At 27.6% G+C, this 20,324-nt stretch overlaps 3 protein-coding genes across 3 annotated transcripts; 2 read left to right on the top strand and 1 right to left on the bottom strand.

Annotated features, from left to right (window-relative positions):
• Positions 1-1,707: 1,707 nt before the first annotated feature.
• On the bottom strand, positions 1,708-3,315 carry GO595_005481 (Clan CA, family C19, ubiquitin hydrolase-like cysteine peptidase; the record flags this gene model as incomplete). Its single annotated transcript, XM_067918728.1, has 1 exon — positions 1,708-3,315. The coding sequence occupies one exon, from the start codon at positions 3,313-3,315 to the stop codon at positions 1,708-1,710; it is 1,608 nt and encodes a 535-aa protein (XP_067774431.1).
• A 7,526-nt stretch (positions 3,316-10,841) lies between these two features.
• GO595_005480 (D-glycerate dehydrogenase) lies at positions 10,842-11,825 on the top strand (the record flags this gene model as incomplete). Its single annotated transcript, XM_067918727.1, has 1 exon — positions 10,842-11,825. The coding sequence occupies one exon, from the start codon at positions 10,842-10,844 to the stop codon at positions 11,823-11,825; it is 984 nt and encodes a 327-aa protein (XP_067774430.1).
• A 7,272-nt stretch (positions 11,826-19,097) lies between these two features.
• Positions 19,098-20,006, top strand: GO595_005479 (uncharacterized protein; the record flags this gene model as incomplete). Its single annotated transcript, XM_067918726.1, has 1 exon — positions 19,098-20,006. The coding sequence occupies one exon, from the start codon at positions 19,098-19,100 to the stop codon at positions 20,004-20,006; it is 909 nt and encodes a 302-aa protein (XP_067774429.1).
• Positions 20,007-20,324: the final 318 nt, after the last annotated feature.

Genomic DNA, 20,324 nt, shown 5'->3' with positions numbered 1-20,324 from the left:
AGTACCTGATAATATGCAGCTTTCACTTGCTCAAAGTGAAAATATAGGAAAAGTGATTGGCTATTTTTGTGATTCAGATGATGATGAAATAGAAGTACGTTCACTTAAACCTTCTAATGTTCAAAATATAGAAATAGAAAAATGTAAATTACTTGATACTTTAGATACTGATGACTTTAGTGATATATATGATGATGATGCACTTGTAATTGAACCATTTCAGCCTTCCTCTGATCAAAATGAACCAGCACCCATGAAAGTTTTTACTACAGATGAACATCGAAAAACTTCTCTTTTCATTGATTATATTCAAATAGTTTCATTGCGACAGTTAAATGGTTGTTGGACAAAAAATGATAAACTTTTGGATGTAATTGGCGTCGAAAGTTAACCAGAAATGAATGAAATTAATAAGAAAGATTGTGATGAGTATGATAACATAATTGCAACTCTTTTGGCATTGGCTGTTTTAAGAAAGAAAGCTATGGATAAAAGAACGGCATGGGTACTCGCATTGAATTGGTTATCACAAATTTCATCAGCATTAGATTGGAATGAAATTATCGACAAAATTATGATTTAATTGATAATTTTATTTATTACAAATAAAGACAAAATATGTGAAATACGAAAATATTTTTAATTTTAAAATTAAATGAATTTGGTGCTTTGAAATTATATTATAAGTGTTTTCGGAGATTTTTTTATATCATGTTAAACTTATAACTTTGCACAACAAATAAGATTTTGTTATTTAAACCATTATGAAATTAAATGTCTTCATGGTTTATTTTTTGAACTTTTGAATATGAAAAGATTTTGACTTTTTCAAAAACACGAAAGCGCTTGAAATTTATTTCATGGTTTTTTCTTAACATTTTATCCAATGATGTTTCACATTGGATATAAATCACCATTCGATATACCTGAATTAAAAAATCGTACTATAAAATATTATATTAAGGGTGCAGTAGAAAGTGATCAATTTTATGTTCATCCTTCTATTATAACTCAAATTAATGAAATGGGTAAAACAAAAAAAGATTGTGCAATTATTGTTACAAACCTTATTAGACTTATTGACAAATTTGGTTCTCATCCAATCCCTGTTTATAGATCTCTTTTAATTTTATTGATATTACTAAGAAAAGGCAATAAATTATTTACATTAGTTTCACGTATATTTATTCAAGAAATTTATACAGTATTAATTCTTACTTTTGGAACAGAAAAAGTTACTTTTCGTGATCAGATTCATTTTATGACCTATAAAATCTATAATTTTCTCATGTTCAAGACAGATCTTCCATCACCAGACGATATTGAAATTTCCACAAAACCAAATTTTATTCCAAAATTTCAATTTAATAAAGACGCTAATGAAAAAACCAAATTCTATGAAAATCATTTGATTAATAATATAAATCAAATTACAACAAAAAGTGAATCGGATTTCATAATATCACAAAATGATGAAACAAGTCGATCAAAAGAATTTTCTAGTTCATTTAATGAACAAGAAGAAATAACAGAAAATACATACGAGCTCAAATTGGATACAGAATTAGTTATGATAAAAACAACGCAATATGACTATTTAATTGATACATTTTGATAGTATTATATATGTAAAAATAAATAGTAAATCGTATTATATATATAGTTTATATATGATATATAAAAATATTTTATGTTTTCTCTATAGAATTAATTCGCTTGTGATTCGTCATTTTCATTGTCGCTTACATTTGGATGCGGTTCATTTTCTTTAATTTTTTGCGTTTCATCGTTTTTAGTTTCTTCTTGAATTTCATCTGAACAATTGTTTGAATGTTCATTGTCATTAGTTTCAATTGCATTTTGTTGCTCTGTTTGGTTATTTATTTCTATGTTATCATTTGTTTCAACATTGTTTTGTTTCTGTTCATTATCACTCTCTACTGTCGTTTCTTGTTGTTCCGTGCTATTAGTTGTCTCAACTTGTTGTGGGGCATCTTCGTTTTGTTGCTCTGTGTTATTTTCTTCAACTGTACTTTGTTGCTGATTATTATCATTTGTTTCATTTATGTTTTGTTGTTCTGTGTTATTATTTTCTTCAGAAGTATTTTGCTGATTATTATCATTTGTTTCATTTATGTTTTGTTGTTCTGTGTTATTATTTTCTTCAGAAGTATTTTGCTGATTATTATCATTTGTTTCATTTATGTTTTGGTGCTCTGTGTTATTATTTGCTTCAACTTGATTTCGTTGTTGTGTATTTTCAGTAGCATTTTGTTGCTGCACGTTGTTGTTCTTATAAATTCTTTCATAAAACAACAAATATGGTACGGGGTGCCCCTTTTTTTCAGCTGAAGCTTCGCCAAAGAAATTCATCATTTCGTAAAGAGTTGTAACATATAACTTTAAGTCATTTGCTAGAATCCACAAGTCAGCCTCGTAGATGTGGTTAATTGCCAAGTAATGACCTTTTTGGATATGAGATCCGACATGAATGACAATACTTCTTAACTCATATAAACATTGTTCTTCAAGTGCTATCGTTAGGGGTATTTTGACGTAATTTAGTGCTTTTGCAAAAGAATGTGTATTTCTGTTATATACAATCCGTTGAAGATGAACAACAAAATTGTCGGGAATAGCCTTGAATTTTGATGTTATTGTCGCATCTCTGTCTTGTTTACATTGATCACAATTCCATTTATCTTTTCCGTTAAGAATTTCGGTTTTGAATGATTCACTGATTAACTCATCAAGAGGCTTACCACTTTCTACACTAACACAAAATGTAACAGACGTGTCATTTATATGTTGTTGATAGTTACATTCTGAACATTGAAATGTTTGTATTTTTTGTATCTCAAATAATTTAGAGAAATTAGGTATTGGCTCTCTATCAGGATGAGCTTTATTGATTTTATCTATGGCTGAATCAAATGAGTCTACGATATAAATGAAAAATTCTTGAGCATCATGTTGACTTCCTCTTCTAAAACGATGAGACTCTGCTCTTACACTTTGTAAGAGATCTTGAAGTGATATTACAAAATCTTGATTTTCTTGGTCTAATGTCTTTAAATATATTTTGTTAAATTGAAACAAAGGCGTTTTACCTATAATTTTTGATTCTTCACTAAAAACTGAAGTGTATTTACCAAAAAAATCATTAACATATTTTGAAGAAATAAGAGTTTGAATAATAGAATTACAATAACAAGTATTTCCAACATTATAAAAATGAAAAAACTTCTTATCTTTTGGTGCCCATTCTGGTAATGAAGCTAGAAATTGCTTAGAATTCGAAAATCCTTGTCCCATTTAAGTCTCAGTAATTTGGTAAAAATCCCGCCTAATCAAAAAGTTGTGTTTTTTTTAGGCTACCCCAAAATGACAAACCAAATTTTTTGGAAACCCCGCTCAAACCTCAAACTTGATCGCTTTTTGAAATATACGATTAAAACCAATTGAATAGCCAGCGATTTCTTTGATCTATCGGTTTTTATATTCAAACACAAATTTGAGCTTTAAACCCAAGCAGATTATTGAATAGGAGGACGTTTATTAACTTTTTGAATTTTGTCGAAGACTCGTTCAAAAGCTCAACTGGTAAAAGATGGATTCAAGTGATCCCGACACCACTGAATATTCGACTCAAGGTGAAGAAGAAAAGAAAGAAGAACCCCCAGTTGTAGAAGAAGAAGAGGAAAAAGAGGAATTAGAAGAACAACCAATTAAAAAAAAGAAATTAGATTGCATGCCTTATTTCTTGATTGTTCTTATTGATATTGTAATTCCACTTATGCTTGTACTCTCTGCTATTTCTTGTATGTCTATTATGGGTATGGTTTTTGTTATTTTATTATATTTACATGTCGTAATTGCCAATCTTACAACCAAAAGTTATGGTGCTCTAAAGAGCTGTCTTTCAATTGATTTCGTTGTCAACCTAATAGTCTTTGTTTTTGCAATTTTAAATTATCAAATTGATTTTCATGACAATGAAGTTGTATCATATTTAGGCCTTAACTTTGATAACATTATTACGAACAAGCCCACTTTTACATTAGTCACCTCATTAATTGCCTTAATATGTCAAGTTGTATCTTTAATAGTTATTGGCAAAACTCCTCTTAATCGTTTTGTTGAGATCCGTCAAAATTATTTTGCTTCAGCCACATTTCAATTTTCATTACAAGTGTTATGGGCGATTTGTAATGCCTTTAATGCAGCCTCTAATTCCAGTTATTTATATTTACCAATTCTTTTATATTTTTTAGTATCAAATATTTGTCAATCAGTTAATGGTAAAGTTGGTTTTTCATCATTTCTCTTATATTTAATTTTATTTTATTCATTATTATTTGCATTATTCGAATTATTTATAGTATCTGAAATTGGCGAACGACTTGATAATCAATATAATATTTCTGGTGCAATTGCATATGTATATATTGCACCAGATTCAACAAAAGCTATTAATGTTGTAGCGGCAGTTTTATTTGCTTATATATCAATTCAACAAATATCTGCTCCAGGCTTAAAAGTTGGTGAACAAAAGCCTATACCAAAAGCAATTAAACAACTTAATGATGTTCTTGTAATAGCAGCCTTTGCATTAGTTATGTTATATGCCATCTTTTATCCAAGTTATATGTCTGTTATCTGGATGTTAATACCATTTATGGCCACGTTTGCTACCATTGATAAACTTCGAAGGTTTTTCTTACCATTATTAACAATTATATTTACTATTTCATTTGTTATAATCTTTGTTACATCTGTTGAATTATTTGGTGTACCTACAATTAATGGACGAGATAATAATGTTAAATTTATGCAATTATTTGGGTTATATCGTTATCCAAGAGATTTCACATTTTGTTGTTGTGGGTTTTATTTGATTTGTATTTTAGGTATTTGTGGATCAATTACTAATGCTGATGAAAAATTAATCGAGAAGAATAATGAAGATGAAGAAAATAAAGAAGAAGTAATTGATCCTAAACTTGAAAGAGAACGTAAATTACAAGAAGCACGTGAAAAAATGAAACGAAGGAAATTAAATAATAATAATAGTGATTCAATGTTTGAAGAAGAAGAAGAGAAGAATGAAGAAGAAGAACAAAATGAAGAAAAAGAAAAGAAATCGAAATTTAACTTTAAAGAATTTAAAGAAAAAGCTAAGAAAGTCATTAAGAAGATTGGATATGTATTACATGTATTTATAGCGTCAGTAGCAATTTGTGCAATGATAGTTGTAGGTATAGTTACAGGTTTTTATAAAGATCGATTTGCTTATCATGTATTAGCAGCAATCTTTATAATTATAGTATTATTAGGATTATATAAGAAATGTATATTTCATTTTGTTAAAGTTATAGTGGCATTAATGATGATGTTTGCTACGTTTTATAAGACTACATTTAATGAAGAATGTTTTAATAATTTAGATGAATGTTTATTTTATGGTAAATGGAGTGATTCTATTTCATATGATCAAATGATTAAGACTGGTTTAATAGCACCTATTAATATGGACTTAATTACATTTGTTTGGCCTTTAATAGTTATATTAATTTTATCAACATATTTATCAAAAGATAAAGCTTCAATTGATATGAGTTCTAAATTACCAATTCCAGTTAAACGTTGTTTATATTTCATTGTAGCAGTATTACATTTTCTTTATATGTTTTTATTTGATACTAATATATTCTCAATTATATTTATGTTAGTAGCTTTATCAATGATTACATCACAATATTTAAAGAAAACTAAATTATTATCATTAAGTTTATGTTTCTCTTGTATAGCAGTATCAATTCAATTATGTTTAATGTTATTAACACATTTTGATGGACCTCGTAACTTTTTAGGGTCAGTAATAATATCATCAATCTTAAAAATGGATATATATGAACCAAGTTTAGAAATTGGTATATTATCTGTAATTTTATTCTTGTCTACAATATCATTTTATACTGAAAATCCTGATCAAAAATCAAAAGAACATTTTATATTAGATAATATTATATATGAATTACGAGTAATTTTTGATTTATTTTATTTCTATTTTTGTTGGATATTTATCTTTTTGTTTAGTATAGTTAATGATAATCCTTCATTCATTAAATTTTTTATTATGTTATTCTTTGCTTTAGGTAGAGTATCAGCACCAATTTTTTATAAAATTAGAATTCCATTTTTAATCTTTAATATAGCTTATGCAGTAATACAATATATATTTCATATCTTTGGTTTAGATGATGAATCTGATCGGAATTATGGGATTTATAGTTATATTGGTTTATTCTTTTGTTCTCCAGGTAAACCTACAAAAGCACAACGTAATATGTCATTAATGTATCAAATCATTGTTATGTTAATTGGTATTATTAATATTAAACCTTATAAACGGAAAGTTACAAATGTTAAATTTGAATCATATTTAATAGTACGAATTTATAATGCAATTTGTTCAATGTTACATCATTGGTTACCTTTAATAGTACAAGTATCATTATGTACATCAACAATATTTAATCCATCGATTTTTGGTTGGTTATCTTATATAGTTATGATTATTGTAGTATTTAAACCTACGATATTAAATACATCATCAGGTGTAGTAACACTTTTATTTAATATCTGTTTTATAGCACAATATTTATTATATTTAGGTTTCCCAGAAGCTATTTTTAATACTAACTTTAATGTAATGGATTATGTTACTACAGATAATGAAGAAACTCGAACTACAATCCAAAATTGGATTAGATGGGCTGGTGTTTATGATGTTAAACAATCAGCTTTATCTACAAATTGTATCTCGGCATTTGTCTTTACATTTTATTTAACTTGGCATAATACATTTGTTGATTATGATCATCGTTATGAACAATTACCAGAAATCTTAAAATATTTAATTCGAGTTTTTGTTACTTATGTATTTGAAATAGTAACATCTATTATATTAATTATTACTATTGATATGAAAACTGTTGATGGATTTTTATCATTTGTTTTAACAGGAGTTTTATTAATATGTTCAATATTTTATGATTATCCTAAAATTAAATCATTATTGATTATGTCAATATCTTCAATATGTGTAATTGGTTTAAGATTATTATCACGTTTACCAGTATTTACTCAAGAAGGTATAGCTTCATGGATACAAAGAGCTTTTGGTTTACCATTCCAAGGAGATTCTAGGAGTGAAATTCAAGTCATAGTAATATATTCATTAGAAAGATTATGTATCCATATCTTAAATAGTGATATTTATAAAGAATGTTTAGAAGAACAAACTAAACATATGGCTTATCGATATTTACGTTCACGACAATTATATATTATCGAAAAATTAGATAAAGAAAATATTGAAAGTAAACGTGAAACAGAAATTAAACAAATTAAATCTATGGCTACTAATAATTTAGATTCATTTTCTGAAGCTTTAGGTAATAGTGAAAATATGTTAATCTTAAAATCAGAACATATGAATATTACTAATGAAAATGACAAAGAAATTCATTGGTATGATTTTATAATTGATTTTATTCCTTCATTAATTGATAAAATCATTTCATTATTAGCAATTTCTTTACCAGTTAATTCAGAATCAGGTATTAATTTCTTAACATTAAAATCATTAACAATTATTATGAAAAAGATTTCACGATTTTATAAAATAGGTAAATTATATATACCTACGCCAGAAGAAAAAGGTTTTATTAATTCATTACCTCCATCATTTGCATTACATTATCAATCATTAGCAGAAGCATGTGATTATTTATTAATTAATGATACTAATCGAATGTGTTTATTAATTCGTTATATCTTATTATTTATACGTAAAATATCATTACCTTTATTAACATTAATATTATTAATATATATTTATTTAAGACCTTATATCTTTTCATTAATAGTTTTAATAATATTTTTATGTATTATATTACCATTAGATTTAAAAGGTATACCAAAATTATATATAACATTTTTAAGTTTTGTTTTATTTATATTAATGTTAAGAGCTATTTGTAATGTTGATTTATTAGAAGAACAAATTCGTATAGCTAATAACTCCGTAAATATTCAACAAATGATGATATCAGTCATCTCATTATTTGGTATTGATCCTTCACAATCATCAGTACCTGAAATATTATTATTTTTAGCTACAGTCTTTTTCGTATGTGATCAATTAGCTTATACACAAATTTATCCATCGAATTATTATTATGAGAAATATAAAGAAATTTTACCTAAATTCCCACAAGAATATTGTTATGGATTATTTAAGAATCCTAGTGAAGCATTAGAATTAAATTATCCACAACCGAATATCATACAACAAATTAAAGAAATTATATCACGACCAGGTTTAATTAAGATTAATCATCATATTTATATATTAATTATTGATGTAATATCATTTTTAGTATTATTCTTTAGTTGGTCAAGTTGGAGTTATAATGAACAATCAAGTGGTTCACAAGGATTTCAAATTAATATATTATTCATATTTATGTTAATCATTCATGTTATCTTTAGTTTCTTTTGTTATTATTGTTCTATTTCTTGTAGTTATTTCATATTATTTATATTAAACTTAATTTGGTTAGTATATACATATTGTATTACATTCTTTTATTTACCAACTTGTAATAGAGATAATCATTCATCATTACAATTCTTCTTTTTCTTACGTTTCTTCGCACATTTAATTATATGTCATCAATGTTTTATCGGACGTAAAAATATTTCATATAAATATCCAAACTTCCGTAAACAATGGTTATCTATTTTAGTCTTAAATAAATTTATTCATGCATTTCCTTATGCATTTGAAATCCAAACAATATTATTATGGATGTCTAAAAAGACTAAAGTATCATTATCTGATTTCTTTGTAGTACGAGATATAACACAACAACTTGAAATTCTTATAGCTAAACAATCAAATCCTTATAAAGAAAAAGAACCTAAACCTAAAAAACGTATATTAATTAGTATAATTATTTTTGTTATTGCAATTATTATAATATTTGGTATACTTTTAATACTTTCTAGTTCATCAAGTTCAACTATATTTAATCCACCATTAAGTGCTAAACTTGAATTAGGTTTATCATCTATTGGTACATTATATGAATCACAAGGAATTATTTCACATATTACTACTAATGAACATCAAAGTATTATCGATTCAGGTTTATCATCATTATATGACTTAGTATATTCAGGTGATTCATGTTATATCATTGATTATCCATTAGTATCATATATAAATTATCAACCAATTGGTACAGAACTACAAAACATTAATGAAATCTTAAGTTCGACAGCAGAAATTATTCCATTTTTCAAATATACATTTTATTTTAATAAGCCAACAACTATATCATCAGTCCAAAATGTTATTTATCAAACTTATTCAACAAATCCTTTAACAATGAAAGAGAAAGAAACATTATTAGAAATATTAAACACAAATCAAAGTAATGATCCATTATTTAATTATCAAATACCTTTAATTATAATGATACCACAAGCAGAAGAAATTTATCATATTAATGATTTAATATTATCAATGAATTTATATAAAGAAAATAATATTTGGAATATGAACGTGTCGACAAATGATTTAGCTGTAAGTTGTTTAAGAACTAATAATTATCGAATGATAATGTGGTCACAACAAGTTACACCGGATAGTTTATTAGGTAGTGCTTCGACAAGTTTAATAATTTATTTGGTGATTGTGGTCATTTTGGGCGTATTGATAAGAAATGTGGTGTTGGGTTTCATGGACTCGTTATGGGTGGATAGAATGAAGGAGCCGCAGAAGTTGTATAGAATGATCATCGCAATAGAGGCATTCAGATCGGCGAATGACGAAGACAAGGAATATATAGTGACAGAGAAATTGTTGGATACTTTGAGATCAAAGGAAAATTGCTTGGAAATTACAGAACAAACAAAGGATTGATCAAATATTGGTGAAAAATATTTTTTCATGAATAAAAATTGACAGAAAAAATAATTTTTTTTTAATTAAATTTGGATCATTAAAAATGTTTCTGTTTATTATTATTGGGGCTGAGCGATAAAAAAAATATTAACGTTATAATGAGAAAAATCATTAAATGTTTTTATGAATAAATTTATATCAAATATTTGGTATAAATTTTATGATATTTTATTTGTAACGAAAAAGTCTTGACAAGGCGTTTGTCGAGTCTTTTTATTTGATAATTATTCATTTATTTCGAAATGACATTTTAATTGATATCAAATATATTGTTCCGAATTTCCCAAGAATTCTGCAAGTTCTTGGGATACTATGTTTTGGCTCATTAAATGAGATGTAAAAATAAATTTTTTTCGTGTGTGTGCCATTATGTGATAGTTATATTATAAAACTAAGGAATGGTGCGAGTATCACAATTCTATATATATATAAAGCATCAACTTCATCATGGCGAACAATTATAAATATGCTGGTAGCATTTTTTATATACATTTATTGATTACTTTAATAAAATTTGTTATGACAATGATACTATTAGTTATGAAAATTTATAGCAAACAAAATTTACAATCATTTCGAATATTCACAAATATTTTTTATATATGGGTTTTATTTCTAACATATTTTTGTGAATTTAAAATAAGACTAAAAAACAAAAAATAAGTTTTTGTTTCGAAAATATTGTTATTTGTAACACAGATGACATCGGAGGTAATTTTCAATGAATTCAAAAGAAGGTGATCACAAACGGTTATGTGAAATAAAAAGGCGATCAAAACTGCCGATTTATTATTTATTTATCATGCAGGATGACAAAATGAAGATCTTTGTAACAAGAATGATTCCAATGAACGGAATAGAAATACTCAAGAAGCACTACAAAAATGTTGAGGTTTGGGGAGAAAATAGAACATGTCCACATGATTTACTTGTACAAAAAGCTTCAGAATGTGATGCTCTTCTAACAATAGGATTTGATACTGTTGATGAAGAAGTCATCAACCATCCAAATCTTAAAGTAATATCTCAAGTTTCAGTTGGCATAAATAACATTGATCTTGAATCAGCCACTAAGCATCATAAGCCTGTATCTTACACACCATATGTTCTTAGTGATAGCTGTGCTGATTTTGCTTGGTGTTTAATGCTTGCAGCAGCTCGCCAACTTATTCCATCTACACGTTATGTCTCAGAAGGCAAATGGCTGCACAATGACCCAAAGCTTTTCAATGGCTTTGACGTCTTTGGAAAAACACTTGGTATTATTGGCGCCGGTCGAATTGGTCAATGCATTGCAAAACGTGGAAGTGGTTTTTCAATGCGTATTTTATACAATGGTCCACATAGAAAACCAGAACTCGATGCTACTGGCGCTTTATATTGTACGCTTGACGATCTTCTTTCACAATCTGATTTTGTCGTTCTTGCATGCACACTTAATCCGACAACGCAGGGATTAATTGGGGCTGAACAGTTACGAAAGATGAAGAAAACCGCGATTTTAGTAAACATTGCAAGAGGCCCTTGTGTTGTAACACAAGATCTAATTGATGCACTTAAGAATGGAACAATCGCTGCAGCAGCACTCGACGTAACAGATCCAGAACCATTACCAGTGACAAGCGAATTGATGAAACTTGAAAATTGTATCGTGTCATCACATATCGCAAGTGCAACAATAGAAACAAGACAAAAGATGTCTGAAATATCGGCTAATGCTATTGTTGATGCATTGAACGGAAAGAAAGTACTTTATTGTGCAAATCCTGAAGTTTATGACCAATGATTATTGATGCTCAACAAAGATTAAAAAATTTGGAATTTCATTGGAAGTGATTATTTAAATGAATTGACAATAATGTTTTTTATTGATTTGGTGGAAAAGAAACTGAACTTTAAAGGGAGATCTGGCATTGAAAATTGAATGAAGAAAGATTTCAATTGACAAGAATAACATTTACATTGTCAAAAAGCCAAACTGAATTATCAAAATTTTGAATGGAAATTTTCATTGAGGTTTCATAAAAGGTCCAATTTAACTTGGTCTGGCGGTTATTCTTCTGGAATTTGGTCGAAATTTTCTTATATAGAATTTTTCTATCGTAGGGATTTTCTCAAACGTTTTAAATCTGTGAAGAAAAATGTTTCCTCTGCAAGCAGAACCAAAATTCTGGGAAATACTCTCAGACCCTGATAAAAGCAGCTATATCCAAATTTATTCAAAACTTCGTTTTGATGTGTCAAAAACTAAAAGAGGAAGAATTGATGTTTTTTCATCAAGATTAAAAATAATTCACGATTTTATATATAAAGACGACATAGATGTTTGGAAAAGGTCTGTTGTTTCTGGTGTATTGTTTTTAACAAATGCCCTCGCAATCAATATTCAACAATTAAAAATACTTTTAGGTAAATGTAAATCATCAATAAATAGATCACTCCAACTGCTTGGGTTTACTTCGAAAGCTTTATCTACAGAAGTTAGCAAGGAAATCGACCATTTAATTCCATTTAAATCATATTTTGAAAGCAAAAAGTGGTCAATCAGATTTGGTGACATGAAAGACCTCCAACCAGCTCCTAAAATTTCTCAACCTTTTCCTCAAGAAGCAGTCATTGCTACTGAAACATTTCAACATTACCCATGTCCAGCGAAGCTTCGGCACAAATTTTACGACATAATACACACGTCAATGTCGATACAAACTGAAGCATAGCTTCTCGTTTCTCTTTCAGTAAAAACTTGAATTTAATTTACCAATTTTGATTTCTTTTAACTTATTACCGATGTACAATGTTATCAGCTCTGAATCCTTGTAATATAATTTTTGGTTAATATTTAATGAAATTTTAAATTTGATTATTTTCCAAGAAATCAAACACTTATTTTATAGAACCAAGAAAACGCATCAACGAACTTAAAGTTAATCCTATAGACATATCATGAAGGAAACATGAGTAAATTTTTTTTTCACCATATCTCAATTTAACATAGTTTTTAGAAAAACAATGTGTTTATTCACAAAGAAACTGTGAAGAAGTGCTGAGGCACATCAAATTGCATACAGAAAATCTTGGCAAAAATTGATAGCGCAAGAAAGTATTGGAACAAAGATGAATACTTATCAATGGATTCGTCATCAATCATGGAGAATATACAAAGAAAAATGAGAGCAGCGAGAACTACAATCGATGCAATGAATGTTTTCCCATAATTCATTTTCTTAAGGTAAAAATCTGTAATTAAATAGTATATACAACTGCCGCCAAAAAACACAAACGCACCGCATAAGTGAAGAAACTTTTGGTTTTGCAAGGTAATGGTTGAAAGAAAAACCAATCCAAGTGGAACAGCTATATTTGCTAAGTACATAAGAAACCGTATAATCTTATAAACAATGTTATTGAGGTGATGCTTCTCTGAATAACTGACGATGATTTTGTTTCTCATAAGATAAAGAAAAGTGATTATGACCGCCTCAATACACATTGCTACAGCAAATATTTTGTTTTCAGGGTAAGGTATAACAGTCACAGATATATCAAGAACCTTTTGAGAAAAAGTTATTTTTTGACCTCCTTCATCAAACCACCCATTTTTAAAATGTCCTGTACCATAGAATATAGCCCAACAAACAGCGACAGAAACAACAGGGAAAACAGAACCAATAATATACCATATTTTTGGTCTGTAGGTAATATGTTGCATTGATTTCCTCTTCAGCTTGGTTTATATAAAGTATTCAAAATTTCTGTCTTCGCGAAGACATGCATGTTATTTGGGGTGCCCTTCAACCCGCTGAAAAATGGTGATATGATTCCGAGACAACAAATTATTCAAGAAGAAGTTTCAAATTTACTCGATAAAATACAACAATCTATTTTAAAAAATCCAGAAAATTCAGATTTTGCTTTTTCTCAATTACAATTCATAGTAGATTCTTTTAGAAATCCTATTTCTATAATATCAATGCCAAATGAAAACGCATTGATTTCCAGTGAAGAATCAATAAGCTTGCCAAAGAACCATGGGCCTTGGATTTCACAAGAAAAAATTCGCATAGCAAAAAGAATTGAAAATTGGGAACCTCAAAATAGCCTTGTTTGGAAACAACTAAAAGACATATATGGAAGTAATATTAATCATAATTTTTTGCTTGAAATTGCAAATCAGCTAAGTCAAAAACTTAAAATCACATTAGATAGAGATGCAAAAAGAAGAAAGACCATTCTAATTAAATGGTTCGAAGAGCATTGGGAAGCAATTTCACAACACATTAATTATATGAATATTAACATGGAAAATTAATTTTCTTAAAAATAAATTCACATAAATGACTTTCTTATTGCCTTGCGAATTAAACTATAAATATGTTTAACGAATATATTGTAATATAAATAAACATCTTAACATAAATTCCTTTTTGTTCAAGAAGTAATTTAACTACTTCTATAAGATCATTTTTACGTGCAGCTATAAGTGCTGTATTAAATAATTTTCATAATTTCCAAATATTATTTTGTGATATAAAATTATAATTAATTCTAAATATAACAAACAAATATTTTTAACATTAAGATCAACTCCTTTTTGTTCAAGAACAATTGTTTTACAATTTCTATGCAACCATTATTTAAATAATTTCCAAATTAGATTATAAAATACTAAAATATTAGAATAATTATTAAATAAAAGTAAATAATTTCTGGAGCATCAAAAGGTTCAACAGTTGAAGAGTGTGTTCTCAATATGTCTTGTCAAGACATGAATTCAGTAAATCAAATGCATTTACTGAATCATTACAATTTGGTGTAACATATGTTCAAACTTTAATTTTAACACAAGCATTTACACAAACAGTTATATCCGAAAATATTTTCTCAAATATTACTTTTTGATGTTTAAATCATTTTATTCTTATATTGAATCGAAATTTGTTTATTATATCATTCTTGAATATTCATCATATGTTACATATTATTCTGCTTTTCATACAATTTTTCAGAATGCAGATAAAGAATAGGAAAATAAAAATAAGGAAACGCAAGAAATTCTCATTATTGTAATTGTAATGTTTATTAAAATTATTTTAATTATTTCACATTTTATTATCTTTTTAATACGTCATGACGTATTAAACGAAATCGTTTTATAAGTTATCTAGAAAATGCAAATGCAATCAATAACAAAATCAACACAGAAAATGTTATTAATTTATCTCATTTTGAAAAGTATCCATATGCTAAAGATTTTGAATAAAATAATTTGACATGAAAATTTAATGTTTCTATTGCATATCTATAATAAACATATAAAATTTAATGGAAGGAAACATAAAATTTGCCAAATAACGAAAATGTTTATATTTAATAAAAAAATTATCTGTTCTTAAAATAAGTTTATTTATATCTGACTTATAAATTTTTCTTCTTTGAAATCGTCTGCAAATGGATATTCTTCAATATTTGAATTATTAATCCCAACTGAAAATGTATTATCGATTTCATTAATTTTATTTCTATAGGGTGTTCCACCCCAACTGTAGTATCTCACTCATTTTTTAAGTTTTTTTAAATTTATTAATAAAAATGAAATGTTTATTAAATATACTCTCTATTTGTTTCGATAACTTTTTTAAGTCTTTTTTCCCATTCGTCAAAAACGCTTTGCAAAGTTTCTTTCGGTATATTTAATAATATCGAAGTCACTTTTTCTTCAACCTCTTCTCTACTCTCATATTGAAATCCTTCCAATTTTCCTTTTACATACCCAAATAGGAAAAAGTCTTCTGAAGGAGCTATATCTGCGGAGTAGGGGGGATGAGGTGCCCTTTTGAGCTTGTTGGAGTCCATATATAAAGTTGTGAATCTCGACCTATGCGGTTTTGCATTGTCGGCATGTACAGTAATGTTTCTTGTGTCATTTTTAGGATTTGTACCATTCTTTTTGGATAGTTTTGATAAAATATATTTTACATAATATTGTGAATTAAATGTTTCTCTTTTTGAAAGTAAGCCAATAACTTCAAATCCGTGTGGATTATAAAAAACCGTCAACATTACTTTTTTTTGCGTAATAGTCCTTTTGCTTATTGTTCCTCGTGGTATCCATTGTCGAACATAATAATTATCATAATAAAACCAGGACTCGTCACTCGTTATAAAATATTTATAACTGTTATGTCTTGCAATCTCTAATGTCTTTAAAAGTTGAATTGATTTAGTGACTTATTGTTTTTTGATATCTTCCGTAAGTAAATGTGGAACCCACTTTAAAAGTTTATTTTTATAGCCAAGCTTTTCAGTAGGATACCTATATACAGTAGTGTTTGGAATCTCTGTTAACTTAGCTATTTGTCTTATTGAAGCATATGGAAATTTATCTAAAATTTCCAAAATTTTTAAATCAACATTTTCGTCAATAGGGGTAATCGGTTCACTAATGTTAGGTGACATTGTTTGATTAAAACTTCTTTGTCTGAGGTATTTACATACTGTTGAATATGAAATACATTCTTCACCCAATATGATCTCCATTTCAGTATGAATCGCTTTTGCTGACATTCCCTTCATCGCGAGATATATTGTGATTGATTTTTGATCAAGCTCCATAATGGAGGGGTAAAAATTTTAAACGTCATTTTTTTGTATTCAATTAAAGAAAAATCGATTATTAGTTAATAATAGACTTGACAAAAATTATTTTTAAATAAAAAACAAAACCCATTAAATTTAGTGTTTTTATTTATATAAAAAATATTATTGTATCTATTCTATATAAAGAGATACTACGGTAGGGGTGGAACACCCTATATTTTCTTCTGAAATATTCATCTCTTCTTCATTTTGCTTTCGCTTCTTATATTGATATTTAATCATAAATACAACAATTCCGACAATTATCAAAACTATCACAATAGTGCCGCATATAATACCAATTAACAATTCATTCGATATCGAATTATCTTTTGGTGTATCATTAGTGACAACTAATGTATAAAAGTCATAATAATAACTATAATAAGACAAATAATATATAACAGTGTAATCGTAATAAATGACATTTGTCGATATATAACTATAAGTTGATTCAAATGTTAACAATAAAATTGTATTTATATATTTTCTATAAAATGTAATCGAAAGTGTAATAGATAATGAGTGAGTTAAAGTGAACGAATGTGTTAAAGTTAAAGTTACATCCGATGGAAGTGAATCTGAATAAGCAACTGATGCAGTGAATGAGTTGGTGAATGCATTACTCTGTGTGAATGTGAGTGTTGGCGGGAAACATTCGTCAAGTGTTGTTCCCTTAGTAATATTCATATTTCCAAATGTTTCATTTTGATATGTTTCTAATGTAATAACTGTTGTCGCATTTATATTAATAAATGCATCATTTTGAATTTCTGGTGAAATTTCTCCATTAAAATGAATACATTTAAGTGATGTACAATTAAGAAATGCACAAGAATTATTATAATGAACATTTTCATCAATAAAAATTGTTTCTAAATTATTACAATAAGCAAAAGCATTATTCATAATAGAAGTGACTGAATTATAAATTGTAAATGTTTTAATTTTCCCATTCGGATAACTAATAATTTGTGTAATTTCTTTATTATATAAAACGCCATCATTTTCATAATTCGAATATTCAAAATTTTCTTCTGAAACATTAATAATTTGAAGATTTGTACATTCTAAAAATGGATTTCCAATTGAAGTAACAGAATTTGGTATATAAATATTCACAAGGTTTGTACATCCTCTGAATGCATCAGAGCCAATATTTTGTACGCCTACTTCTAAAGTTATCGTTTCAAGTCCTGTACATTAACAACAGCTTCTGAATTATCACTTTCTTTGCCTTCACTATTATATGATACAACGTTAAATGTGTATAACGTTCCAACATCATACTTCGATTATTGCTAAATAATTAATTAGATCTATTGTTACATTGCTAATCACTGGAGGTGCTTTGTCATGCAAATTGCAATGTTCTTCAAACTCGTGTTCAGTATTCCTTTGCTTAAGATAAAATATATTGTTAGCAAGAACTTTCCTTACAAATTCTGTTGTCATAAAATTTTGATATTAAAGCTCAAAAAATTTTTGATTCAAAAAAACTGATTATAATAATTGGTTCATTTTCATCTAAAAATTAAATACATTGAAGATTATTACAAAATTCGAATGCACAATAATAAATTGATTTAACACTTCTTCCAATTATAGTTGGTTATAATTGTGAACAAAAAGGAAAAGTAGAAATTATAATATTACTATCTTGAGCAGGAATTGTAAAATTTAATAATAAAGTATAACAACCAAATGCACTAAAATAAATGGAACTTCGTTAGGAATCATTACATTTGATGAAGTGCAAGAGCTAAATGCACTAGAACCAATAAAAATTAATATAAGTGGAATTAAAACGAAGATGATTCAAATGATTTTATCAAAGTTATAAAATCAAATGTTTCATTTGAATTTCATGGTGGAAAGTATACAATTGAAGAAAATTCCATCATTTTCGTTATTAGAATAAGTTAATTTTTCATTTGAAACATAAGATTTTTACAGTTTGAAAAGGCAACGGTTCCAATTGATGTTACTGAAAGCATCTGAAAATGGTAATATCGAAATAGTTCAATTACATCTTGAACAAAAAGGGATTTATATTAATGCCAAAGATATTTATTTGTTTTATTTAATATTTATTTTAATGGTTTTGGATTTCAAAATAATATTTGAAAATTATTTAAATTATTTATCACAGCACTTATGAAAGCATCTGAAAATGGTCATACAGAAATCGTTAAATTACTTCTTGAACAAAAAGGAATTGATACCAGTGATAAAAATATTTATATGCTTTATTTAATGCTATAAAAGAACCAGTTTGATTAATCTCATATGAGATACGGCAAATTGTAATTGTAAACCTTAAAATGTCACTTTCTGATCGTTTAATACGATCAAATTTCTAACAAAAAACAATATTGAATATTTTACATTTAATTCAATTTCTTTCAATTTTGGCCAAAAAATGTTTCCTATCATAATTCTTGCAATTCGCAAGCTTTTGCCACCATTTTGTTTTGCTTCTCCTCAACCAGCAGAACCAATTATGAGGTTTCTTTGTCGAGGATGGGGTTGTGCTGTTCCTCGCAATGATACAGAAAAATACGAAAAGTTGAACAAAATATATTCATCATATAAGAATGGATCGCTTGAAGATCCACTTATCGAGGCAATTCAACCATATTTGGATGAAAAACTTCCACCAGCTATTGCCGCATATTCTTTAATACTCTTATTTGGAATTGAAGGAAACGAACAAAATATCAGTAAATCATATGAAGTTCTTCAAGCTGATGAATGCAAAGATTCTTGGGTTTGCCAAGAAATATTATCATTTCATCCAGAAACCCCCGAAGAAGATCGACTTACTCATATCGAAAAAGCTGCTTCCTTAGGCTCAGTTATCTGTAAGAAGATAATGGCTGATGAATATCTCAGCCAAACTCCGCCCAATTATATTGAGGCAATCAAATATTTACGTCAGATTGCAGTTCTATATTCTACATCATGGATGCGAAAGAAGAGAGGCGGTTTAGCCTTTGCAAAAGCCATCCGCGGAATCCTTCTTGATAATAAGAATGAATGGCAAACTCTCAAAAACCTTGCTGCAAGTATTAATCACATTCCATCTATACTTTGGCTGACTGATGCATATCTCAAAGGAGATAAATCGATTGGTGTCAGTCCTGATGAACTTATCGAATATTTATATCGAGTATATGATGCGGGAACATGCAGATATAACGCAATGGACCTCGTTACATCTCAAGATAGTTCGTTAGATCGGACAGAATATGTTCGGTTTTTCGCCAGAATGGGTGAAGATGCAGCTGTAGCATTGTGCTCATACCCGGAATTGTACTTCGATTATTGATAATAAAGAATTTGTTATATTATATGCATAATTCTGAGCTCTTCTAAACAACAAAAGACTTGTGTGAAATATATATAAATTTTTTTATCGTACTAATGAAAAAGTTATATTTTGAATCTAATTTCATCGTTATTTATACATTAAAAGTTTTTTCTTTTGAAAAGAAATCAATTCATAAATTTATGGGGCTGTAACAAAATTGTTACAATTTTTCATGAAACAGGCTTAGGAAAAATATACTATAGAAATTTATCTGATTTATTTAAGGGAAGAGAGAATTGTTTTAATTAATTCATCTTCTGATACATGAAGAGGTAT

The sequence above is a fragment of the Histomonas meleagridis genome, assembly GCF_020186115.1.
Source record: "Histomonas meleagridis strain 2922-C6/04-10x chromosome Unknown contig_34, whole genome shotgun sequence".
NCBI lineage: Eukaryota > Parabasalia > Tritrichomonadida > Dientamoebidae > Histomonas > Histomonas meleagridis.
Note: the sequence above shows the minus strand (reverse complement) of the source record. Positions and strands in the feature narration are given on the sequence as shown.